This window comes from Corvus cornix, chromosome 2 (assembly GCF_000738735.6).
Source record: "Corvus cornix cornix isolate S_Up_H32 chromosome 2, ASM73873v5, whole genome shotgun sequence".
NCBI lineage: Eukaryota > Metazoa > Chordata > Aves > Passeriformes > Corvidae > Corvus > Corvus cornix.
The window spans coordinates 130,412,713-130,435,477 of record NC_046333.1 but is presented as its reverse complement, the minus strand read 5'-3'; the positions used below and the strand labels follow the sequence as shown (position 1 = coordinate 130,435,477).

The following is a 22,765-nucleotide window of genomic DNA, read 5'->3' as shown; positions in this document are numbered from 1 at the left end:
TATGTGTAACAATCGTATGTTTCAGATACCTTTGCACGGTTTTTCCTTCCTGCAGATGAGTACTAGTGTTAAGGAAGTAGTACTTGCTGTGTTGTCCTAATTAATTAATTTTTATGTTCTTTTAGGTACTGGATATAAAGCTAAAGAGCTAGAAAGTCTCGATGAAGGTCAAACACTGGTGGTTGGTGGAAAAGAAATTGAAGTGATGGGTGTAATTTCAGCAGATGATTTCAGCAGTGGCAGGTGTTTTCAGGCTGGAATAGGGACTCATGACACAGTTCCAGCTGCATTATCTGAAACTATTACAAAACCATTCTGTAAACCATTCAAAAATGTCTGTCAACCCAGTACTAAAGAGAATATGCTCAAAGATTCTCAAAGCTGCAAACCTCGCCATGATCCAAATGCTTCAAGTAAGATTGAAATTTTAAAGTTTCTTTAAACATCCTCTGACTCTCAAAAAATATTGAATGTGTAATTCCATGTATTACTGAAGTACTTCTGACATATAGTACTAGTGTTCAATCATGTTAGGGTTTTGTCATGTGTGTTTCTAACAAGTAAAATACTCTGCACTGCATAAAGTTTTTCTTAGTTGTTACAGATGGCTGTGGAAACACATTAGAGTAGTTTCTGAGAGTTTTGCCAAGGGAAATGAGTTTATTGATCAGAGAAACAATCTGACACATGCTAGAAGTTCTAGATGAGTTCCAGCTTCCCACTGGGGCAGCACAGTAATTGCAGAGGAGGATCAGTAATAGAAAAGTTATGACACTTTCAGAGAATTGTGTCTGACAATTCCTGATCCATCTCATCCAGGGAGTGTAACTACAGTACTCAAACTCAACCAGATATGTTTTGGAATAAATGTTTAGTTTTATAGTGCTAGAAGTATGGTGTGCTGAAGAGCCATGAGAGTTCACATACTGTGTAGGAACAGGCTGGTTAAGCAGTTGTGTAAGAGGGACACCATAAACATTTGATAGGTGCAGGAAGTGGTGTTGATTATCTAAGCAGAAGTATTCTTTTGTCTACAAACCATTTAGGAACTATATTCTGCTGGTGGATCTATCTTTCAGATGGAAGATAATGAGTGTAAAAAATATTGCTAAGCAGAGCCACTCTTATTTTTAAAAATATACTCTTTTTCTACATTCTTACTATAATACCTCCATCCTAGTTCTTACCTCATATCCTGATATGATATGGGACTTTTTGAAGCTGTTACCTAGCTGCTATGTAAATAAACAATGAAATCTTAATCAAGTGGTAATTAGTGATATCACTGGCCCTTTTGTAGGGCATCCTGATTAACACCAGCTTCTGGTCTTAATTTAACTTGATTACATTTTATCTAAGAATGTTCCTTCCTGTGGTTGCAAGATGATGCTCCATTAACATTCTTACAAAAAAAAGCCAATATATTCAGCACATAAATTAACTTGTTTACTGTTTCTGCACTAGTTTGTTAAAAAGTTGCATTTTATTCTAGTTGTCTTCTCTGACTTCTGGTGAATTTGAATACCTCCTATCAGATTTTGGGAGCCCTCAACACATCAATAGGTTGGATTCTCTCAGTCTTCAGGTTTGCTTACACAGGAGAATCACATTATTTAATGCCTGATTGCATAACCTCTTGCAGAAGTTGCTGGGATACTTTACAAGCCCAGGACCTTGATATTGAAACAGTCAGAGGTTTTCATGTTGAAGTCTATGATTACAGTTGATTAAAATGCACCTTCTACAAAACAGAAAGCCAGCAGAACAGAGCACAGTGACAAAGATGCAGAACTACGTCTTCCACATACAATCTCTAAGTTTTTAGTCCAGTGTTTATCCAAGCCTTGTTTCTTCCTCATTTTCATCCAAATTTTTGTCAGAAAGGTTATCTTTTTGTCACCACTGGCTCTTAAATATATACACATGCAGTTTGATTTAATCCATCAGAACTCAACCCTTTGTCAGTAGGAAACAAAATCTTCCTGACTGATACAAACCTTCAACCAACCTATTCCCATGAATAAATTATCAGTATAGATCTACTCTAGTGACATAAAAACACCAGAAGCTATAAATTGCTTTCTCATTCTGTCCTCTGACAATCCAATTTTTCAGTGAAGGTATGTAGCAGCAGCAGAAGCAACCCAGTATGGACATTGTCTAGCAAAACTATGATGTTTGTAAACAGATTATGGCAAGCAAAACTATTACTCAGATGTTGCTCAACACTTCATTCTCTCTTTGCCTCTGTATGTCTTCAAACCTGTCAACTTCTTTTTTTCATGCACTGTGTCAGTTTTTGTCAGGTCATGCTCAATCCTTCCTTATTTTTCTTTAGCAAATCAGTGCCTTGTTTCTTGTCTTCTCTGTTTCTTGGACAGAGAAGTCTTTCTGGGAAGCTACAAGAATATCCCCTTGAAATGCAGTATTTAGATTTTTTGTAGGTCATTGTTTATGGTTTTTTCTTAGACTTTCAATTCAGAAGTATTTTGGAACTTTTTCTAATTTAACTCTGGATTCAAAGTCATCATGCAGCTTTTATTGGGTAGGCGGTTTCACCTCATCAGAAAAAAACCCGTCATATTTCTCAGTTTATCACCTTTACCTTTGAGAAGAATGCAAACTATTTGGAAAACCTCTTTAAAAGAATGTTTTTATGTAGAAGTCAGTCTAGGTACTTATAAATGCATTTTCAGTCTGAGAATGGTCGATATATTAAACAGTATTTTTAACAGTCATTAGATCATTGACTTTAACCCTAACGGATTTTGCTAACAGACTAAAAGTAATGCTTTTGTGTAATACTTCATTATGCTTTGAACTTCAAGATTCTCTAGTTATGCCACGACCAAATTCAAGTCATCAGTGGATGTTCAATAAGGCTGGTTTACCTGTGGTGGATGTAGTTGTAGATCCTTACATTGCAAATAATCTCCGCCAACATCAGAAAGAAGGAATTATATTTCTATATGAATGTGTAATGGGAATGAGGTAAGGTAATAATTATCCTTTTGGCTTTTAATACCTATAGTATTTTCATGCCCATGTTTGAAATGTGACATCTTGGGAAGTTTTGAGCAATTGTTCAGTTGATTAATGTTAGTAATTTTCTCCCAAAAGAGGCTGCACAAGTTTTTTCTGACCTAAATGTACCATCACACTTACCATGATTTTGCCAGATGTCATGAGAAGCTAGTGCACCAAAAGGCCAGTCATTTCTACATACCAAGTTTTATAAACACAGATAAAATCAAAGTCATGCTGAAGAACACTGCTTTCTGGGATTTATATTTCATATAATTCAAAGTTATTAATGTAATTTATAATTCAGGCTTTTAGAATAAAAAGGATGTTATTTCAACCTGTTGAAAAAAATACAGCATTGTTTTCAAAAGTATAAATTATAGTGTAATAGATTCCTTAAGGTATTGGATAATAATTTTAGTTCTAAAAGCAGATTTAAACTTTAGTTTTAGAGGACTAATGAGTTACTGTGGAAAATGAGAATTTTCATTCTAAGATCTTGTAGTATAACTGAATAAAAACCTACAGTATACTTATTACAGTACCATAATAAGTATAAATAGGTTCTTTATACTTCATAAAACAACCACAGAAGCAAATCCCTAAACCAATTGTGAATAATTATAAATATGTCTTTTAAAATGTTACCACTGCCTCATTACATCTTGCAGAGTTAGTGGCAGATTTGGAGCTATTCTTGCTGATGAGATGGGCTTAGGAAAAACACTGCAATGCATTGCACTTGTCTGGACTCTTCTTCGTCAAGGGCCCTATGGATGCAAACCTGTGCTAAAGCGAGCACTGGTGGTCACCCCTGGGAGTCTGGTGAAAAACTGGAAAAAGGAATTTCAGAAATGGTTGGGAAGTGAAAGGATCAAAGTCTTTACAGTTGATCAGGTAAGATTTATTTCCAAAAGGAATTATGATTTTTTTCCTCTTTTTTTTTTTTTTTTAAACTAGAGACCAAGCCTAGTAATTCTCTGTTAATATTTATTTGTAATACATTATTTCTTCTTCACATAATTGTCCATATGGGTATTTTGCAGTCAGTCATAACTCAAGCTCACAGGTAGCATATGTCTGTCTTACCTTTCCTCTGGTTTTACCTGTGAAGTTGTAAAAGGTGACATGCTCCTCCCTGTACCTCTTCAGTTTAAGGAGTTTTCTGTTGTCTCTCAAAGTGCACACCTTCCCTGCTTTACATACCAAAGCATCTACCTTGTACTCTGTTTCTGTGGTAGTTGCTTTTGTTCTGTACTGAAAACTTCTGTTTTGTTTTGGCTGCCTATTTTGGGGTACTTCAGGAGGTTATTCCCATTACTGTCACTGTCAAGAATTAGATCTCTGTTGGGATGATTTAAAATCTCATGAGTTACCAGGCCTAGAGTCTCAGTGTTAGGTAATGAGACTATCTCTCATCTCTAGAAGATTGCAGACAAGTACAAATCTTACTAAGAAGCAGGATGATGCTGATCCCTGTCCTCTCCTATAGTGAAGCTGTTTCTGCTGGTATTAACATTCACGAATTCAAAGGAAGTGGAGAGCTTACAGTACCTGCATTGGTGCTTGCAGCAAAGATAAAGATACTTATATTCCAAAACTATTTTTAATCTAAAAATTCCATACAGGTAGACTGATGAAACAAATAGTACTTCATTCTAAAGGTTATCCAATCCTTACATCAACCAGATTTGCCTTTAGTTTCTTGCATTATGCTTATTGTCTGTATGGAAGAATGAGTATTTCAGATGAAACAGAAGTTTCAATGGAAGTTTACTTTTTGGTAGACTGTACAAAATTTTGTAACAATAACTATTTCTTCAAATTTGACTCATTATTGCCAAACTCTTGAAACTGCTGATCTTCCACTGAAGACAATGCATGTGTAATAGGTGTATTTTGCATTGTTTGCTTTTCTTAGTAACTTGTTTCAGGTTGTGGAAATGAAGCAAACTGACTTGTCAGGAACTGTAATATAATATAGGTTAGGATGGGAGATGTGAAATTTCCTAAAAGAAATGGATACAAGGCAAAATATAATATGGCAACATTTTAACCTAAAAGGGTAGTTAGAGATAATTGAGCGTTTTCTTGCAGTTTTTATGAGTAATGTTGGGAGGAGAAAGCCTGAATTTGATGACAGTTACTATGCCCCAAAATGATAGTAGCTTTCATTTTCTTTAAGTTTAAATAACTTTAATACTCTTACTTAGAACTCATCTCATTGGACCTATTTGATTGGGGACACTCAGCAGCTTTAAAGATTGTGTTCCCAAATGCCACGGAATATATTGTCATGCAAAAGGAAGACACAGTATGACTTGCCTGGGGTATAATGAGGTATTTCAAAATAATTTACTGTCTTTCTCCTCTGGAAAAACAGCAATTACCATACTGTTACTTCTCCAGTATAACTTAAAAGGAAGAACTTGTCTCAAACATTTTTTTCTGTTCTTGTCTATAAGAAATGCATTCAAAGAACTGGCAGACTTTTTAAAATGTTTTCCTCACTTTCGTGCTGAGACACCACAAACTGATCCTAATCCTTCAGTAATAGACTTTTTAAAACACCAGGATATGATCTGCTTTTAAAATGTGATTACAGTTTAATTATGTTAAAATGCAAATGCCATGTACAGAACATTGCTTTTAAAATGCAGGCATCCCCACAAAGGTTGCTTTTAGGTCTTGTTAGTTCATATTCTCAGCATTTGAGATGTGTTTGAGAGAATAATTCCTTTATCTGTCTACAGAGTTATCACTTCTTGCTGGAGTGGTTTAGATTCAGTTTTTAAGTCAAAATATCTGGAAAAATAATTAATTATAGGTTTACATTGCTTTATGATTCAGCATTTTTGAATTTACACTTTACCAGCTACATTGGATTTGAGCTAGTGCAAAGAAAGGTCTGTTCAAAGAGTAAGTCTGGGACATTATGGGCTTCTAATACTGATTGACAATTGCTCCATACATGGCTCCAGGCAACTTGCTTAAACCTGTCAAGTCACTTGGGGTAATTGCTAAAATGGAGGCTATAATATAGACATATCTTGCAGCCAGTTAAGAATATGAATTAATTACTTGAAATTAGCTTGTAAATTTATTTTAATTTTTCATCCATCATCCACTGCTGTTGTTACATGCAGTAGGAAATACATTATATTTGGCTGCAGGAGGCTTGTAATAAGTCAGGACTCTCCTGCTTTTTTTTTAAAGGAGTTCAAACTGTCCTGAACACTTGATCTTTTAGCAGGGGAGAGATGTTGGAGGCTGTTCCCCAGTGCCTCAGCACTTTCCCCATAGTCTCAGCTCACAGCTTGAAAATGTAGGAAAAGAAAATGATTTCTGAACCCTGGGCATCTTCTGCTGCTTGACCATCCCAAGAGAAATTCAGAGAGGCATTGCCTCTGTCTTCAAGGCTGCAATGTGGAGCCTATATAGTGGGCTGGGACAACATTGGGTCTTCCCTACAGAGCTCCTCTGTCTCTCTGTTCCTGTGTTGGGAAATTTTCTGCTCCTGTTTTGAAAATGGCAGTAAAAATACAACAAGAAAACAGGCAGTTAACTACAGTCCTGGAAAGAACAGGAAAGCTCAAGTCTAGTTCCAAACACCTGGGGAAAATGGGTGCTTGTCCTTGTTACCTGGTCCTTAGTAATCCTTGCTTCCTCTGACACGCTGGGCCTCTTTGTGAGCAGCATGTGGGGGACTGATCTACTGCATGGTACTTTGTGAGATTAATGTGCTGGAGTCATCCTATAGATTCATCTGAATCATCTGCTAGGAGGCTCTAAAGGCTGTGATAATTAAGTGGTGCTGCTTTTACAATGTATTACACCATCTGGCTCCAGACTTAGTTGTCTGTGTTTGGTAACTGATCTTGTTTGGAAATAAAAATACCTTCTAAGGCTCTAGATTGATTTGCTTTCACAATTAAAGAGGTTCTCCAGCTTGTCAGCTGCACCCATAGCTTGCTTAGTTAGTGAACACTGCTAGGACATAGGAAGAAGCATTCACAAAATTAGCATCTGGAGCCACGTGGAAAGGTAAGGGACATGCCCACAGTAGGTTTTTCCATTTTTATGCATAATTGCAAGACAGGTAAACAATCCTAGTACATTTACAAGTCTACACAGAAATGTAGCTATTTCTGGAAACCTTCTTGGAGGAAGCTCACCGTCCCATTACAGTATTTAGTGTGTGCATTTCCTCCAGCAGACATGAAAATTCTTGGTGTCTGTTGAAGGAAAAGGGCTTGAGGGGTATATGAGTGGAGATAGTTGCAGTCATTTTCTGACTGGTAATAGAAGGATTAGAAATATACCAGTAGACAGACATGTTTTCTGGGGCTGCTTATGGACTCTTATTTTCTGAGTCCCAGGGTGAGCTTACCTGTTGGCCAACCCATCAATGTTAAGGGCTAGTAACAAAATTAATTATAGAATAATTGTGGAATACCCCATTGAAAGGGACCTCAAGGATCATGCGATCCAACATTTCTTGGTAAAAACACTGTCTAGACAAGATGGCCCAGCATTCTGTCCAGCCAAATCTCCACCACTCCCCTGGGGAGATTATTCCAACAGCTGATTGTTCTCATTGTGAAAAATTTTCCTCATGTGCAATTGGAACTTCCTCAGGAGTGACTTGTACCCATTATCCCTTGCCTCTTCCATGTGACTTCTTGTAAAAAGGGAGTCTCCATCTTCACTTTAAAGGTTATAAGGTCTCCCCTAAGTCTTCTTTTCTCAAGGCTGAACAAACCCAGTTCTCTCAGCCTTTGCCCCTGGGACAGGCTTCCCGGTCTGTGGCTCTTCTCTGGACCTTCTCCAGCCTGTCCACATCTTTTCTGCACAGCAGGGACCAAAACTGAACACAGTATTCCAGCGTGGCCTGATGAGCACTGAGCAGAGTGGGATAATGACTTCTTGATCTCTGTTGGTGATGCCCCTGTGGATGCAGCCCAACATCCTGTTGGCTTTCTGTGCCAGCACAGCACTGTTTGCTCCTATTGATCTGATTGTCCACCTGGATCCCCAGATCCCTTCCACAGAGATGCTCCCCAGCTGGGTAGATCCCGGCCCGTGCTGCACACCTGGGTTATGTTTTCCCTTATGGGTGCAAGACCTTACGCTTGCCCTTGCTGGGCTTCATCAGATTCTTGCTAGCCACTCTCCAGCCTACCCAAATCTTCCTGCAGGATGGCTCTCTCTTCCACAGTGTCCACTTTCCTACTCAGTTCGGTATCATTGGGAAACTTCATCAAGTGGTACACTTGATCCCGTCTTCCTGATCACTTACGAAGATATTAAACAGAGCTGGGCCCAGGATCGATCCCTGGGGGGACCCCACCCGTGCCACGCTGACCATTTGAAAAGGAGCCATTGACCAGCACCCTCTGGGTGCCGCCTCTCAGCCAGGTCCCACCACTACACAGAGCACTCATCCACACCACAGCCCATCTGTTTCTCCAGGAGGAGGCTGTGGGAAACCATACTGAAAGCCTTGGAGAAATCCAGGCAGGCAATGTCCACTGCCCACCCCACATCGACCAAGCAGGTTACTTTGTCACAGAGGGTGGTCCGGGTTGTCAAGCTCAAATTGTCCTTACTGAGTTTGTGTTGGCTTTTCCCAATCCTGTGCTCCATCTGAATTGTGATGATGCCATGATGATTTTTTGCCTTTTCTTTTAAACCCCTTTTATACCTTTTTACAACTTCCGTATTCTTTAGTGCTTTTGCCTACATTCTTGGACTTGTTTGTTAAGCTAAGAGACGAAACATTTTAGAAGTTTTGTAGTTAGGGATCAATATGCCCCAGACCCCAAGGTCCTCTCCAGAACATAAAATAGAACCATCCAGAGGAAGGTTCCTTGGGGAGGAGGGGCTCACTCGAGCCTGTCATTGGGGAATCTTTGATAGATATGCTAATTAGTAAGACCTATAATGTTATACCAGATCTGTTGTGGGTGTGCATTACAGTGTGCATTTCGGTGCATTCAACCTGGACGTAGTGCATCTAAGGATCCTTAAAATAAATACCAAGGTAAAATCCCTTTTTCCCTTTTAACCACGTTTGACTCTTGGTTTTAAAGACCAGGAAAAGGCATCAGTGAGAGCTCCCATAAAGATTCATTCTATAATTTTAAGTTCCTCCTTTAAGCCCTACTTTTAGATGGGGGTGATATTATCCTTCCAGTCCTCTGGGACATTCCCTGCTCTCCTTTGACTTCTCCAAAGGTTATGCAGAGTGGCCTTGCAATGATGTCAGTCAGCTCTCTTAACACCACTGGGCAATGCCAGGGCCCATTAATCCATAGGGGTCAAGCTCCTGTAATAGCTCACCCCCCACTCTTCACTGATGCTGGTGGGTCTGTATTTGCATCAGCCTGGATTTTTGTTCCCTGGGCAGGGAACCCAGCACTGCTGGTGAAGACAGAGATAAAGAATGTGGTGTGACTAATTCACCTCTCCTGTTTATTGGTGGGCCAATATTTTCCTTCTGTTTCTGCTTGTTTTTTATATACCTGAAGAACCGTTTCTTGCAGTTTTTGATGTCTCTGGCTGAATTAATTTCTAGCTGAGCTTTTGCTTTTCTGCCTGCATCTCTGCAGGCCCTGGCAATGCCCTTGTAGGTCTCAAGAGGTATTTATCCACATTTTCATCGCTGCTACACTTTGCTTTTGATTTTGACTCAGAAGCTAACAGTTAAGACAAGGGGGTCTCTTGCTTCACCTGTTTCTCTTATCTTCAAATGGGATGAACTGTTTTCATGCTTCCAGAAGAGCATTCTTGAAAAACTCCCAGCACTTGTGAGTTCCTTTGGCCTCCATGAAAGCTTCCTGCAGAATCCTTCCCAACTGAGCTCTGAGCAACCTGAACTCTGCTCTTCTACAATCTGATACCTAGAACCTATTCATTAGGTTAAATAATATCAATATAATATCATATTCAATGATATAATATTCAATTAAAAACTACAAAGGGAATTCTGGTACAATGTGGTAACTTCCCACTGGACTTTACCAGGCTGAGATCCAAAGGGAATATACAAGGAGCTACCTGTGTCTCTCCATTATCTTGGCTTTAATTATTCATTTGAAGCTCACCCAAATGCCAGCACTGGGAAGCTGTCACAGGAGCTCCCTGCTTTTCACCTTCATGGTAATGTGTCTCCGAGGATTTGAAGGCTTAAAAGAATAATAAATTTTCTCTTAATGAGGTGGTAAAACTCTAAATTGCTGTATCAGATTTCCTTTGAAAATTAGGAAAGAATCAATAATCCGAAGTCATGAAGGAGATAGTAAATACCTTGTGTCATGCAAGAAGAAATTTCTATAGTTACTGGATTTTTAAGGAATGTGATGATTTTTAAGGATGTGATCTCCAAAGAAATAGTTGGATGATGTATTTTCCTTTATGCCTGCAGGACCACAAAGTAGAAGAATTCATCGGTTCTCCACTTTATTCAGTTATGATAATCAGTTACGAGATGCTGCTGCGATCTTTGGATCAAATTCAGGCTGTAGAATTTAACCTCCTAATCTGTGACGAAGGACATCGTCTGAAAAATAGCACTATTAAGACAACTACAGCCCTTACTAGTCTGTCTTGTGAGAGGAGAATTATCCTTACCGGTTAGTATCTATAGTTACTTTGAATATTTTTTTATGTTGATAGTGCTAGGTTGGGGTAAAAGAAAAAGATATTCAGCAGGAGATCAGTGGGAATTTTTGAAATGGGTATTAAATGAAGAAATCTCGGGTCTTGTAAAAACAGGTTATTCCCAATCTTTTTTAACATAAAAGCAAAATTTGTCATTCTTCAGGGGCAAGCAAGGAGCTTGGATCTTCTGTAAGGGAGTCAGGACTCTGCATAGACTCAATGTTTTCATTGTAGTTATTTAATAAAATTGATTTAGAACTTGACTTTTAAAATTCTTTTGTCAGAACAATTAGATGTGCAGTCTGTTTGGTTAGGAGTACAGTATCTTGTTGTTCCTGTTAAAGTTTTAGATCAATTCAGGACTCAGAGTAATTCACATTGAAACAAAACATCTGTTTTCAAGATGCATTCTCAACATTAAACCCTGCATTCAATGTACTTCCATCAAAGAAAAAATTACCAATTCCAGAATTTTTTTTTCTTTTTCGAGGTACTCCGATCCAAAATGACTTGCAAGAATTTTATGCGTTAATAGAGTTTGTGAATCCAGGAATACTCGGTTCTCTATCCACGTATAGAAAGATATATGAGGAACCAATTGTCAGATCTAGAGAACCTTCAGCAACAGAGGTATTTGGTTAAAACTCCAGTTATAGAAGAAAATCCATAGTAAAGTGAAATTTGCATTCTCTAGAGTAAAGTGAAGCTCGGGACTGCTAATAGTAGCTGAAGCTTTTCACCTTCCTATTTGACATAAAGTCACTTGTTTTCCAAAGGGAGCAGGAGTACACACATGTTAAAATCACCTCATTTCGGCTGCCTATTAATTATCAGTCAACAATTGTGCTTCCAGCACCTGCATTCCTGGAAATGCCATGTGCATTGCCATGTGACAATACTTCCTTCATTCATTCTTAGTTTCTCTGCAGTACTGCGAGGTCTGCATGCGTTCACTGCATCTCAAGAAATTCTAGAATATAATTCAAGCTTTGGATGTTGTCTGGGACATTATTTTCCTTTGTTTAAGACTTTAGAAACCAGACATAGAACTAAGCTAATGCAGTGGTACTGACTGAAGAAGAATTGGTCGTTACAGTGCCATGTCAAAAAGTGGTATCATACTTTTAAATTGTTATTTAAATACCTAATTAAAATTATACAGAACATTGTTCTGATGAAATACAAGATTATAATTAATTTTGTGCTTTGTTCTTTTAGGAGGAAAAGGAATTAGGAGTAAAAAGAGCAGCAGAACTCACACGCCTCACTAGACTCTTTATTCTAAGAAGAACACAGGAGGTTATAAACAAATTTCTGCCCCCCAAAAAGGAGAGCATAATCTTCTGCCGACCAACAGCGCTGCAACTTGAATTGTATCGAAAACTGCTTAGTTCTCATGTTATTACATCCTGTCTACAAGGCAGACTAGAAAATAGTCCTCACCTAATGTGTATAGGTGCTTTGAAAAAACTTTGCAATCATCCATGTCTTCTCTTTAAAGCTATAAAGGTATATATTTGCATGGGGGTGTGTGCCTGCAATTAGCCATTTCAGCAGACACAGGTCACTAAAACTGTGTTATGGTCAATGTGCATGTTGCTTAAGGTCATTTCCATACTCTCATATACAACTTGCTCTAGGAAGTCTGCTTTCAAAAGCACAAATGTTAATAAATCTTAATGTAGTCAGGGAAGGTATCTCACCAGTTTCCTATTGCCTTATGCTGTTTTCTCTTTCTTAATGTATTTTCCCTCTTAACCTTGACTCTGAATATTTGTAAAAATACATATAAATGTGATTTCTACAAAGAACACTGTTAACTAGAGATTACTGTATGTACTTTGTCTACTGGTTTCTCTGAAACCTCCCTGTCCACATGATAATTTCACTTTTTCAAACTTAATGACACTGGGAGCTGCAGGCTCGAGATGTCTGTGATACTAGATATCTCCATTACCACTTCTCCTGGGACTGTATATATAGAAATGTTCTTATTCCTATAGGTAATTAGTATGATAGTTAGAACTTGGTAATAGTAACTTCCATGGCCTCTAGCTGATGTCCAAGTAAAGTGAGTGGAAATGTAAATCTTTCTTAAAAGACGTACTTCATCACTTTGGTGGAATATCCACAGTACAGTATCCCTGTGACTTTCAACACTGAGAAGTAAAGTTCATTGCCTTTACTTCATAGTATTATAAGCATTAGAAACTTTTCATATGCAAAACCACGAGCCTTTATTAAATATAGGGATGGAAAGGACTGTATGTGCAAGTCATTTATTGCCGTTGTGGTTTTGGCATTTGAGTAGTCTGGCTTTTTCCTCCTTGTGGAACATTGATTTTCTAAGTACAGCAAAATATTACCTATATTTCTGCTATTTTATTGGTTTTGCTTGCTAGCTTTTCTTCATTTCCAGTGGTATAACTGAATCTTAATGACAATATTTTCCTAAACAGAGTGAATGATTGGGAAGTTTCATAATAAGATACTATGGGATTTAGAAAGAATAAACAGTGTATTGATCTTCTTCTCATTCCTAAGGTTTAGATATGTCTTTACTGTGGAAATACATTTGTGAGGTTGTTTAATTAGAGAAGGTGTACACATTTTTCAGTTTTAAGTATTTCAACTTTCTACTTAGCTGCAAACAATGTCTTAGATTAGAGGGTGACTGAGTCACCCCAGGACAAGGGTGTAAACTAAAATAAACACTATAACTGTTTTAAAACTTTGCTTTCAATCCAGTGTTGGGAGGTTGTCATGCTCATGCCGACATAATATATTGCTTTATGGCAGCTTTTTATGCCTCCTTTTGTCTTTGTGATAAAAATATAGCAATCTTTAAAAGAATTATGTTAGAGGGGATATGGAATTTTAATCCTTTTATTTTCAATAGGAAAAAAGCCATGATCCTATGTCTGAGGACTATGATGAGTCCAGCCTCTATGAAGGTGTAACAGATGTCTTCCCACAAGGTTACACTTTGGACACTTTCTCTGAAACTGATTCAGGAAAATTGCAGGTGCTGGTGAAGTTGTTAGCAGCAATCCATGAGCTCAACTCTTCTGAAAGGCAAGTGTGAAAGAAAGGTAGAAGGGAGGTAATGGGAGTGACCTTCTGGATATTGATTTGCTTTTCAAATACAGGGGAGTGTAACATTCAAAATAAAGGTATTGCAGCTGTTTGCAGGGGTGCCAAATTAATTTATGCATTGTACTCCTGGCTTTCTTGTTAAATTATGAACTAGAATTTGACATAATTTTTAAAGATGCTCTTCATATTTTTTCCAGATAGAGATACTTGTATTTTTTACACTGTAAAGCAAGTAAGATAGTTTGCTACCGCCCTTGTGCTGCATCCTGTACTTGCAGAGGCTTTCCAATGCTTTGTATCTTCTTGAGAAGATGTGTTAATCTATTAAATTGCACTAAAATATTTTCATTACTAGATTGTAAGTTATTTCCTCTTTAGTTATGCTTAACTGCTCACTGCTTGCTGCCTTTTCTAAAGTTCAGGGCAGCCACTCTCAACAGATGAACATGCCCGAATTTCCCCTGTGGTAAATGCCACTGACATGTAGGAAATCTTCTGTTTATTATGGGGTAATAGGATGCACATGATTAATTTCTGTGCGATTGCTGATTTGTGGGAATCTCACATGGCCTGGTGCCCCAGGACAATTTTTTATGGACTCATGCCTTAAAGCCCAGCTATTCCGGAAGTATTTAACTTTTAACTTTTATTTCAACTCATGCTTAAATAGCACACACTGTAATTCAGTAGTGGGAAGTAACAGCAGCTCTCTTGACACTGATGTAATGGAATATGAAGATATTCTCTTTTTGCAAATCAGAAAGTTGAGCCTGTTGCTGGAGTTTATATACTTAGCATCCATTGAAACGAATGTCAGCTGAATAGCTAAATGTACTGGCCTTGTTTTGTGTAGGTCAGTGAAACCAGGGATGTCAGAAAAATGCGCGTCTCCCTGTAGCAGTGCTTTAGGAACTGTTGAGTTGAGGCATTACTTCATGCCTTTAAGTTTTGTTGCTTTAATTCAGTGCAGTTCATGTTTATTTTTCTTTGGTTTCTCTGCTTTCATTGGTACTAAATAGTTTTTGCAATATACAGACTCAGTTCCAGTCCTAACCTGAAATTTATATTCTGTTTTTGAGTGAAAACAAAGGTGTGAATGTTGTGTTGATTGACAAAAAAAAGTCTTGCAAAGTCTTTACAAACAAGTCATGGATGTAGTTCAGTTGTAAAGTGTAATAATAAAAATATTCTAAGCCACTTCTAAAATGTTAATATTTTCATTTTCCCCTGAAATTATTAGTCTAGTTCTTCAGAACTTGTTTTTAATCAAAATTATTTAAAAAAAATAATGAAATGTATTACATTTAGTTTAGATTACAAAAGACCTCCAAATGAGATCTGGCAGAAAATGCTCTATTCTTTTACTTATGGCTTAAATTCATAAGATATTTGTCTACTTAGTAGAATCATCCTCAGTATCTGGGAGGATAGCAATTCTAGATTTTCAGACCTTTGAAACCTATTTAGGCAAAATTTCAGAGAAAATAGACCAACATAGCTTGGTATTAGTGTAAGGTATCAGACTGATTTTGCCTTCTAAAAAACCCCAGTGTCTATCTTTCACTAGTCTTCATCCCCATTCTTTTCAGCCATAAAATGCAGGAAAGAATCTCTGCTTTCCTACTTGACTTTCATTATGATTTTTGTTAGAATTTTGTAAGTTTTTCTGTAGAAATTCATAGTAGCTTTATCAGTAAGTAGAGATATTTATATGTTATTTATTAGCTCCTACAACATCCTCTGCAAATGCTGTCTTAACAACAGTTATTTTGTATAAACAGAGATTTTAAAAAAAAATCTTGGTGATTGGTTCTGAATGCCTGCAATCTGTGCATTATGCCAAATTCTGTTGCAAAGGGAGGCATTAATTATTTAACATTTGAATGCTTGACAGTAGGTATAAGGCATCCAGATCTAGTATGTGCTTCTAATTAATAGGAAATGTTTTATTTAATAGAAAAAGAAACCTTGGGTTGATGTATAATTTTTCACTTTTATTTTCTTAGATGTTTTCAGTAATTTGTTATTGAACTTTAATTTTACCAAGGTTTAGGATGATGACTTTGTTCTACTGTTTGACAGAGTCGTGTTGGTATCCAATTACACTCAGACATTAAACGTATTACAAGACGTATGCAAACGTTATGGATACTCCTATACTAGACTTGATGGACATACTCCTGTCTCCCAGAGACAACATATTGTCGATACTTTTAACAGTAAATTCAGCCCAGCTTTTATCTTTTTGCTGAGTTCAAAGGCTGGTGGAGTAGGACTGAACCTGGTTGGAGCATCTCATTTGATCCTGTATGATATCGATTGGAATCCAGCTACAGATATTCAGGTCTGATAACAACTGTGTATGTGTGGGTTGGGATGGGCACCAAATGAACTCTTGACTGATTTTGAATTGCCTGGCTTTACATGTCTTCCTTCTACCAATTATCACACAGTATCTGGACAAGTACAATAATGAGGGAAAACTTTCTAAGAAAAGAAGAAATATTTCTCTGTCTTATTATATATCTTGGGATCATTAGAAGCTCTCTTGCAGTGAAAAATAAAAAGATTAAATTCTGGCTTCTTTGGAGGAGTGAGTCACGTATCTTCTTTGTCTCTTGATGTCTTTTTTATCTGGAGAGTTGCTGTGTTTCTAAAAGGAAAAGGAAAATGGGATTAGATTGCATAGCAAATGTTGCTGTTGATTTGCAATCCCTGAGAAAAAGGGAGAGACTCTGATCAGAATGGCAAGAATGAGAAAATCACATGGCAGTGATGCCAAAAGAAAGAAAAGAGAGCCAATGCTGCGCTATTCTTGTAAAGGCACTGTTGGCCTCGAGGGATTGTTTAGTTGGCGTAAGACTCTTCAGTTAAAATAGTCCTTAAAAAATAACAATTAAAAAATCTTTTTTTGAACTCAGTAAGAAACTTTTTATTGTAGAGTAATGCTGTGTCCTTAATACCTGAAATAAGCTCTGATTCTTGGCCTTACTCCTCTTCCCAGGGTGAATCAGTACCCTCATGTGGTCACTTGTCTTGTTGCTTGAAAAAGTCTGCTAAATCAGACAGAATTGCTGCAGCTTGCCAGGGACTGCAAACTGTGTTGTGTGTGTTTGTACCGAGTATGTGGGTGTAACCCAATCATTTTCAGAAAAAAGAGATCATCTAGCAGCACTCAGTTTTACATTTTGTTTGTTTAAGAAATAAAGGAGGCGCAAACAACCATTTTTAGAATTTCGAAATAAATGTGAAAGTCACTTTTAAAGATGTATTGTAGCAAAAAAACCAATTTTGGAGATGGGGGAGAATGATCAATATTCCTGAAATATTAAATAGTTGTTAATGGTTGGAAAACAAATATGAAGAGAGGATTTCTTTCAGGAAATAATTGAAATACCTGCTTTCCTACTTTAGTATATAGAAAGGTAGGGAAGCATAAATGGCAGAAAGTAAATTATATTTTCAAAATAGTTTACAATTAATACCAGAAAACTTACACAATTGAAACACCTACTTTCCTACTTTAGTATACAGAAAGGTAGAGAAGCGTAAATGGCAGAAAGTAAATTATATTTTCAAAACTGTTTACAATTAATACCAGAAAACTTACACAATCACAGAGAGTTATTGAGGAATGCATTATCCAGACAACATCTCTTTGAATAAGTGAGCAGAACTGGTAATTCAATCAGTGAAGGCTACAAGCTTTAGTTAAAGTATCCTTGTATAGCAGGCTGTTAATGCTCTTCATCTTGCTTTTCTCAGGCAATGGCTAGAGTGTGGAGAGATGGTCAGAAACATACTGTTCATATCTACAGGCTGCTAACCACAGGTCAGAGATGGTGCTCAACTTACTCAGAGTGAGACAGATGTTGACATTTTGTCCATAAAAGAAAGGGGGGAGAGTGTTTTTGGAAATAATTTGTTCTTTAAAAATACGTATTATTTGTTCTTTAAAAATATATATTTGTTCTGAGTTCAGTTAAGATGGAGACATCACATTGCTTCACTTGCCTTTGGTTTGCTTTTTCTTAAATAACTGAGAATAGTGATTTAACATCTCCTATGTATATTGTTATGAAGAAATGGATTTGGCTTCTTTGTAAATAATGGTCAAAAATTATCCCAGTTTATCTGTTTTTCTTTTCAATACAGGCTCAATAGAAGAAAAGATTTATCAAAGACAGATCAGCAAACAAGACCTTTCTGGGGCAGTTGTAGACCTTTCCAAGACATCTGAACACACACATTTTTCTATTGAGGAGCTTAAAAATCTCTTTACTCTTCATGAAGATTCCAGCTGTGTTACTCATGACTTGCTTGAGTGCGACTGTATGGGAAAGATTGACCATCAAAGTGAGTTTGTTTTTCATTATCTCTAGCCACTGCTGAGGAATCCATTCTTAATATATGGTCTATCTCTGGAGAAAACTTTGATGCTCAGTAAAAGAGGATTGGAGGGGTTCATTATGGAATCTTCCATGTAGTGGCCGATTTATCTAATCCATAGGAGTCCTTCACGAAATGAGGTGAAGAAAGATTAATTCCTTGCAGTAACAACTAGTTCATTTATCATGCCTCTTAAGTCCTTGAATTAGCTATGTGCAAGTCAACTAATGATTTGTTACAACCGAATGGCACAATATGGTATTTTGCTTCAAAATATTCAAGGACAGTAATGAAAACCTGGTAAGGTTACCCAGTCAAGTTATAAAGCAGTTTATCTGAGGACAGCTATACCAGGTGAAAGTCTGTGCCAACTCTCTGTATATAAGCCTTCATTTCTGAGCTGTTAACTAAAGCTGATGCACGATGATTAAAATAGTTGAGACATGCTGGAAGACTTCCTGGCAATTGTAAAGCCAAGTAGCAAATATTCACATCTATCCTTTCTGTAGGAACCTGTCTCATGTTCTTTTGGCATATCAAAGTTGTTTTCATACCTTGCTGTGTGCAGGTATATAGGTTTAAGTTAGGAACAGGATTTAAAAAAATAAATGATCATAAGTTATGTTTGCATCTTATCCATTTTGATTTTTATAGCTCACCTAATTTCTTGAAGGAAAGAGTGTCTATTGCCTGGATATATTTCTTTTTTGGGGCATGAAATATCCATGTACATTATTTACAGGTGTGATAGTGTGGTACCAATACTGATGTAGTCTAAATGCACACAGAAACCTCAATAAAAAGAACTCCAGAAGTGGGTGCAAGAGTGTGTGTTCTCAATAGACAGGAGCAAGAAAAGAAGTAATGCAGACCCACTACTATTTTGCTTGATGGTTTGCATGTTCCCAGGTAATAGGTTAGACTTGTGCTTCTTTCTCATATTAATCTACCCAAAATGGGGAGGACATGGCTAGTGATAGCACAGGGCTTCTGTAGCCATAAGAATTTGATTATCTTCTTTATTTTTGCTCCATATGCTGATTAAATCATCTTTGTATCTTTCTTTAATGATTGAAAAATTAGACATTCTGTTTCTGCATAAGTAATCTTGTAAATTTGCCATCCTCCACTTAGGTACTATTACAGGATCTGTGTGGGAAAGGCACCTTTTGTGTTAAATGTTAGCCACATTTTCCCAGTTGTATGCAGTGAGGCAGGTGTGGCTCCTGGAGTGCAGAAATCCAGAGAATATTTGTGTTTCTGCTGTGATGAACACTGGTGCTTATATTTTTATTTAGCAGCTTGCAATTGTCTTAACATCTTGACTTCTTACCTTATGCTTTGAACACACATTGGTTCTATCAATTCAACCACAACATTGGCCTCTTGGATTCTGTGACTTTTTCAAGGGTAGGTCCTGGTCCCAGTGAACAAAACCCTTTGGCAGTAAATCAAGGAAAAGCCTGAAGGCCATTATTAGACTTAAGTGGTGGTAATGATTGAGTGAGGGGAAGGTTTGGTTTCCTAAAGAGCAGAGGACAAGCTGTCTCACTGCCTCCCCAGTCAAATTGTTCTGAGTCATGGTCTCATGTTTGATCACCCCAGAATGCAGATACCTCTGCAAAGGTCTCTTTGCCTTTCCTTAGAACAGAAAACTGTCAAATTAGTGCATCAAGGAACCAGATTCCAGGTTATTGGGGGTAGATTCTGCTGCACAGACAAGCCAAGAATTTCACTGATTTGTCTCCTCCATATCTAGCAAGTATGATTCAAAAGATAAACTAAAAAGGAGCCAAACAATGTAATACAGGTCTCACAACCATCATCTCCTGTGGTCCATTCACACTAGGGTCTTCTTTAGAAAACTTGAAAGGAGGAAATTTCCTGTGCATGGATCATACTGATGGGTTGCTTGCTATTCTGCTGGCCTTCAGATCAGCTACAAAGCTGTAAGCCTATTGTTTTACTTGATCATAGGGTACTTTAGGAGTTAGGAATGCAGAGTCTGTAAATGCATCCATTCTAAATTTTCATCTGGCCAGTAAAAAAATATATTTCAAATGTACTTCAAATGTCATATGTCAGTCAAAAGGAAAGTTTTGTGTATATGAGTCTTTATGGGCTCTCAGAAACTGTAAAAAACTCAGGAATACTCTGAGTCATGCTGCTCACATCACTGGTCTTTCCTAAAAAGCACATAATACTGCTATGAAAATATTTGGTGACAAGTTTTAAACCAGTAACAGTAATGATGCAATTTTTTTCCATACAAAATTATTTCTTCATGTATCCCATGCATCAGATGAATCATAAAACCATCAATGTGTGATGTGCACTGCAATGACCTGATACTATTTGGAGCTTTAGGATCCTACGTTAAAAATGAATTAATCTCTCTGTGCTTCACAGCAATAGTCTTTTCCTTACTGTGATATACAGTATTGTGTATACTGAACAACTTGGCATAATCTGGATGTACAGAGTGTACAGATCTAGTGTGCTGAGTCAATTAAACTGCTACTCAAACTATACTTAGCTGGCTGGAGTGATTCCTCTGGGAAGAAATTGAAACTAGAGTGAATTTTGCTGCAACATACATCTAGATTCAGATTTACTTAAAGAATGGGAGCAGGCCAAATGTCACAGAATTAGGAAGACAGAAGAAAGGAAATTGCCAGATAAGATATTTTCTTTCCCATCCATGTATAAAAGGATTTGTCTTTATGCTAGCATATGGTGATTTTGATAACCTCAATCACTGAGCAAGAAACAGCCTTCCCCCTCTTACTGTGGATATATGTTTGGGTTTTGTTGATACAGAATGATTATATGTGCTCATTTGTTATCACCAACTGTCTTATTGATTCACACTGAAATTTTCTGTCCTAGTTTTCTCTGATTAGTCTACTGCATCATTTTTTTCAGATACTTCCTCAGAAGAGCCTCCCATATCTAGAAGCTGCCAGCTTGAACAAAACCATGGGAAGCCTAGTTCAAAGAAACCACTTTCCATGTCACAGTTGATGCAGTGGAAGCATTTCTCTGGGCAACATCAGACTCTTGCTGATCCTTTCCTTGAAAGGATAAAAGAGAATGTTTCTTTCATTTTCCAGAATGTAACCAATTCTACTTCCCCACCTAATAAAACTTAAGTGTCTTTCTCTACCACTTGCATCCTCCTTGTCATAGGCCTTGTAAACAACTGGTGTGCAGTTACCTATTGTTCTTTTTGCCCAGTTATGTTTTGTGTGTTTCCCTTGAGATTTCTGGGTAAATGTGATTCTTGGTGTTTACACAAAGTTACAGTTATTACTAAATTAATCATACTTGCTGTAATTATAATACAGATTTTTAAAACTAACTTTGCTTTCCAGTGTTCTATTCCTGTGATATCATAACTAATAAGATTGTTTTTATGCACATTCCTACTGTAAGTCTGCTTTGGTTTGTAGTTTTCATTTGATCATAATGATTTATGGCTTGTAAAGCTGGCAACTCTTCAGCTGAATTTTATAAATTAGTCATGCTATATGCATGTATATGCATGTATATCCATGTCTTGTTAACAAGACTCTGGTTGGATTTTTGCTGTAACAATGAGAAGTTATCTATCTGTATAAATGCAGCTTTATAACAAGGTAGATGTTTTTTTCCCTTGAATTTACAATTTAATGAATTTCAGAGCAATAGTTACTAATGTCCAAAAATCTGAGGCAACGTCTTGATACTGTGTCAAAATATTCTGAAATTCTCCTATTGCTTTTACTTGGGAAAATAAACTTTATTTCTCAGACATACATAGCATGGTATTATCTTCATTTTGTTAACTCCTTTAAGGGTGCATCTTGCCAAACACTGAAGTACTGAGCATTTTTATGTTATATTCTTTAATGACTGTATTTCCCTTCTTTGAAGACACAAACATTCGAAATCAGCTTGTAGTTTTTAGGTGAAGTACTTTGAAAGGCCCACAAGAGCAGAAGAATGGATAATTTTCAGAAATACTGCAAACTTACAGAATTTGAAAGACCTTGAGCAAGAAGAGGGCTCCATTGTCATAATCCTGCATTGTGTCACATGATGATATTTGGTATCTGTGGCAACAGAGCCTAAAAGCCCAACCAAAATTCAGAAAACATTTAAAATTATTGTCTGTGTTATTGTTAGTACTCCATCTTTCCCTAGACTGTCAATGAAGTCACAGCCCATCCTAACCCATCATCAGACATTTTCCATGCATTTTAATGCAGTTTTGGTACTTGAAAGCCATGTGCACTGACCTCTATTTGTCATCCATATTTATTTCAGAGGGTTTTTTGAGTTGCCTTTGACTCTAATGCTGGATGACACCAGGAAATAATGAAGACCGAAGTGAGAGAATTATTGAGAAAGTCATAAATTCTGAACATCTTTTTGGCATGCATGTTGTGTTCTTGGTAATAATTAGAATTATGCTAATAGGTAGTTTGAATCTTTAACATTTTAGGTTGGCTGCTAAAGAGCCTGTTCTTCACCAGGTGTGTGGTGGTGTGGTGGCCATGCTTATCCAGCTGCTGTGGTGCCTATTTGCTGTGAGGATTTCGCTTAGCAAGGA

The 22,765-nt window shown here is 37.2% G+C and overlaps 1 protein-coding gene across 3 annotated transcripts in view; it reads left to right on the top strand.

Annotated features, from left to right (window-relative positions):
* Nucleotides 1-21,970, top strand: part of RAD54B (RAD54 homolog B) — a 66,626-nt gene extending 44,656 nt beyond the window's left edge. For all 3 annotated transcript variants that reach the window (XM_020584086.2, XM_019289287.3, XM_020584087.2), the window contains 11 exons: nt 126-413; nt 2,829-2,991; nt 3,696-3,921; nt 10,451-10,658; nt 11,177-11,316; nt 11,905-12,195; nt 13,586-13,761; nt 15,865-16,126; nt 17,548-17,614; nt 17,938-18,138; nt 21,097-21,970. In XM_020584086.2, coding sequence (XP_020439675.1) covers nt 126-413; nt 2,829-2,991; nt 3,696-3,921; nt 10,451-10,658; nt 11,177-11,316; nt 11,905-12,195; nt 13,586-13,761; nt 15,865-16,126; nt 17,548-17,614; nt 17,938-18,138; nt 21,097-21,323 — 2,249 coding nt within the window. In that variant the 3' untranslated portion in view covers nt 21,324-21,970. The remainder of the gene's footprint in view (nt 1-125; nt 414-2,828; nt 2,992-3,695; nt 3,922-10,450; nt 10,659-11,176; nt 11,317-11,904; nt 12,196-13,585; nt 13,762-15,864; nt 16,127-17,547; nt 17,615-17,937; nt 18,139-21,096) is intronic.
* Nucleotides 21,971-22,765: the final 795 nt, after the last annotated feature.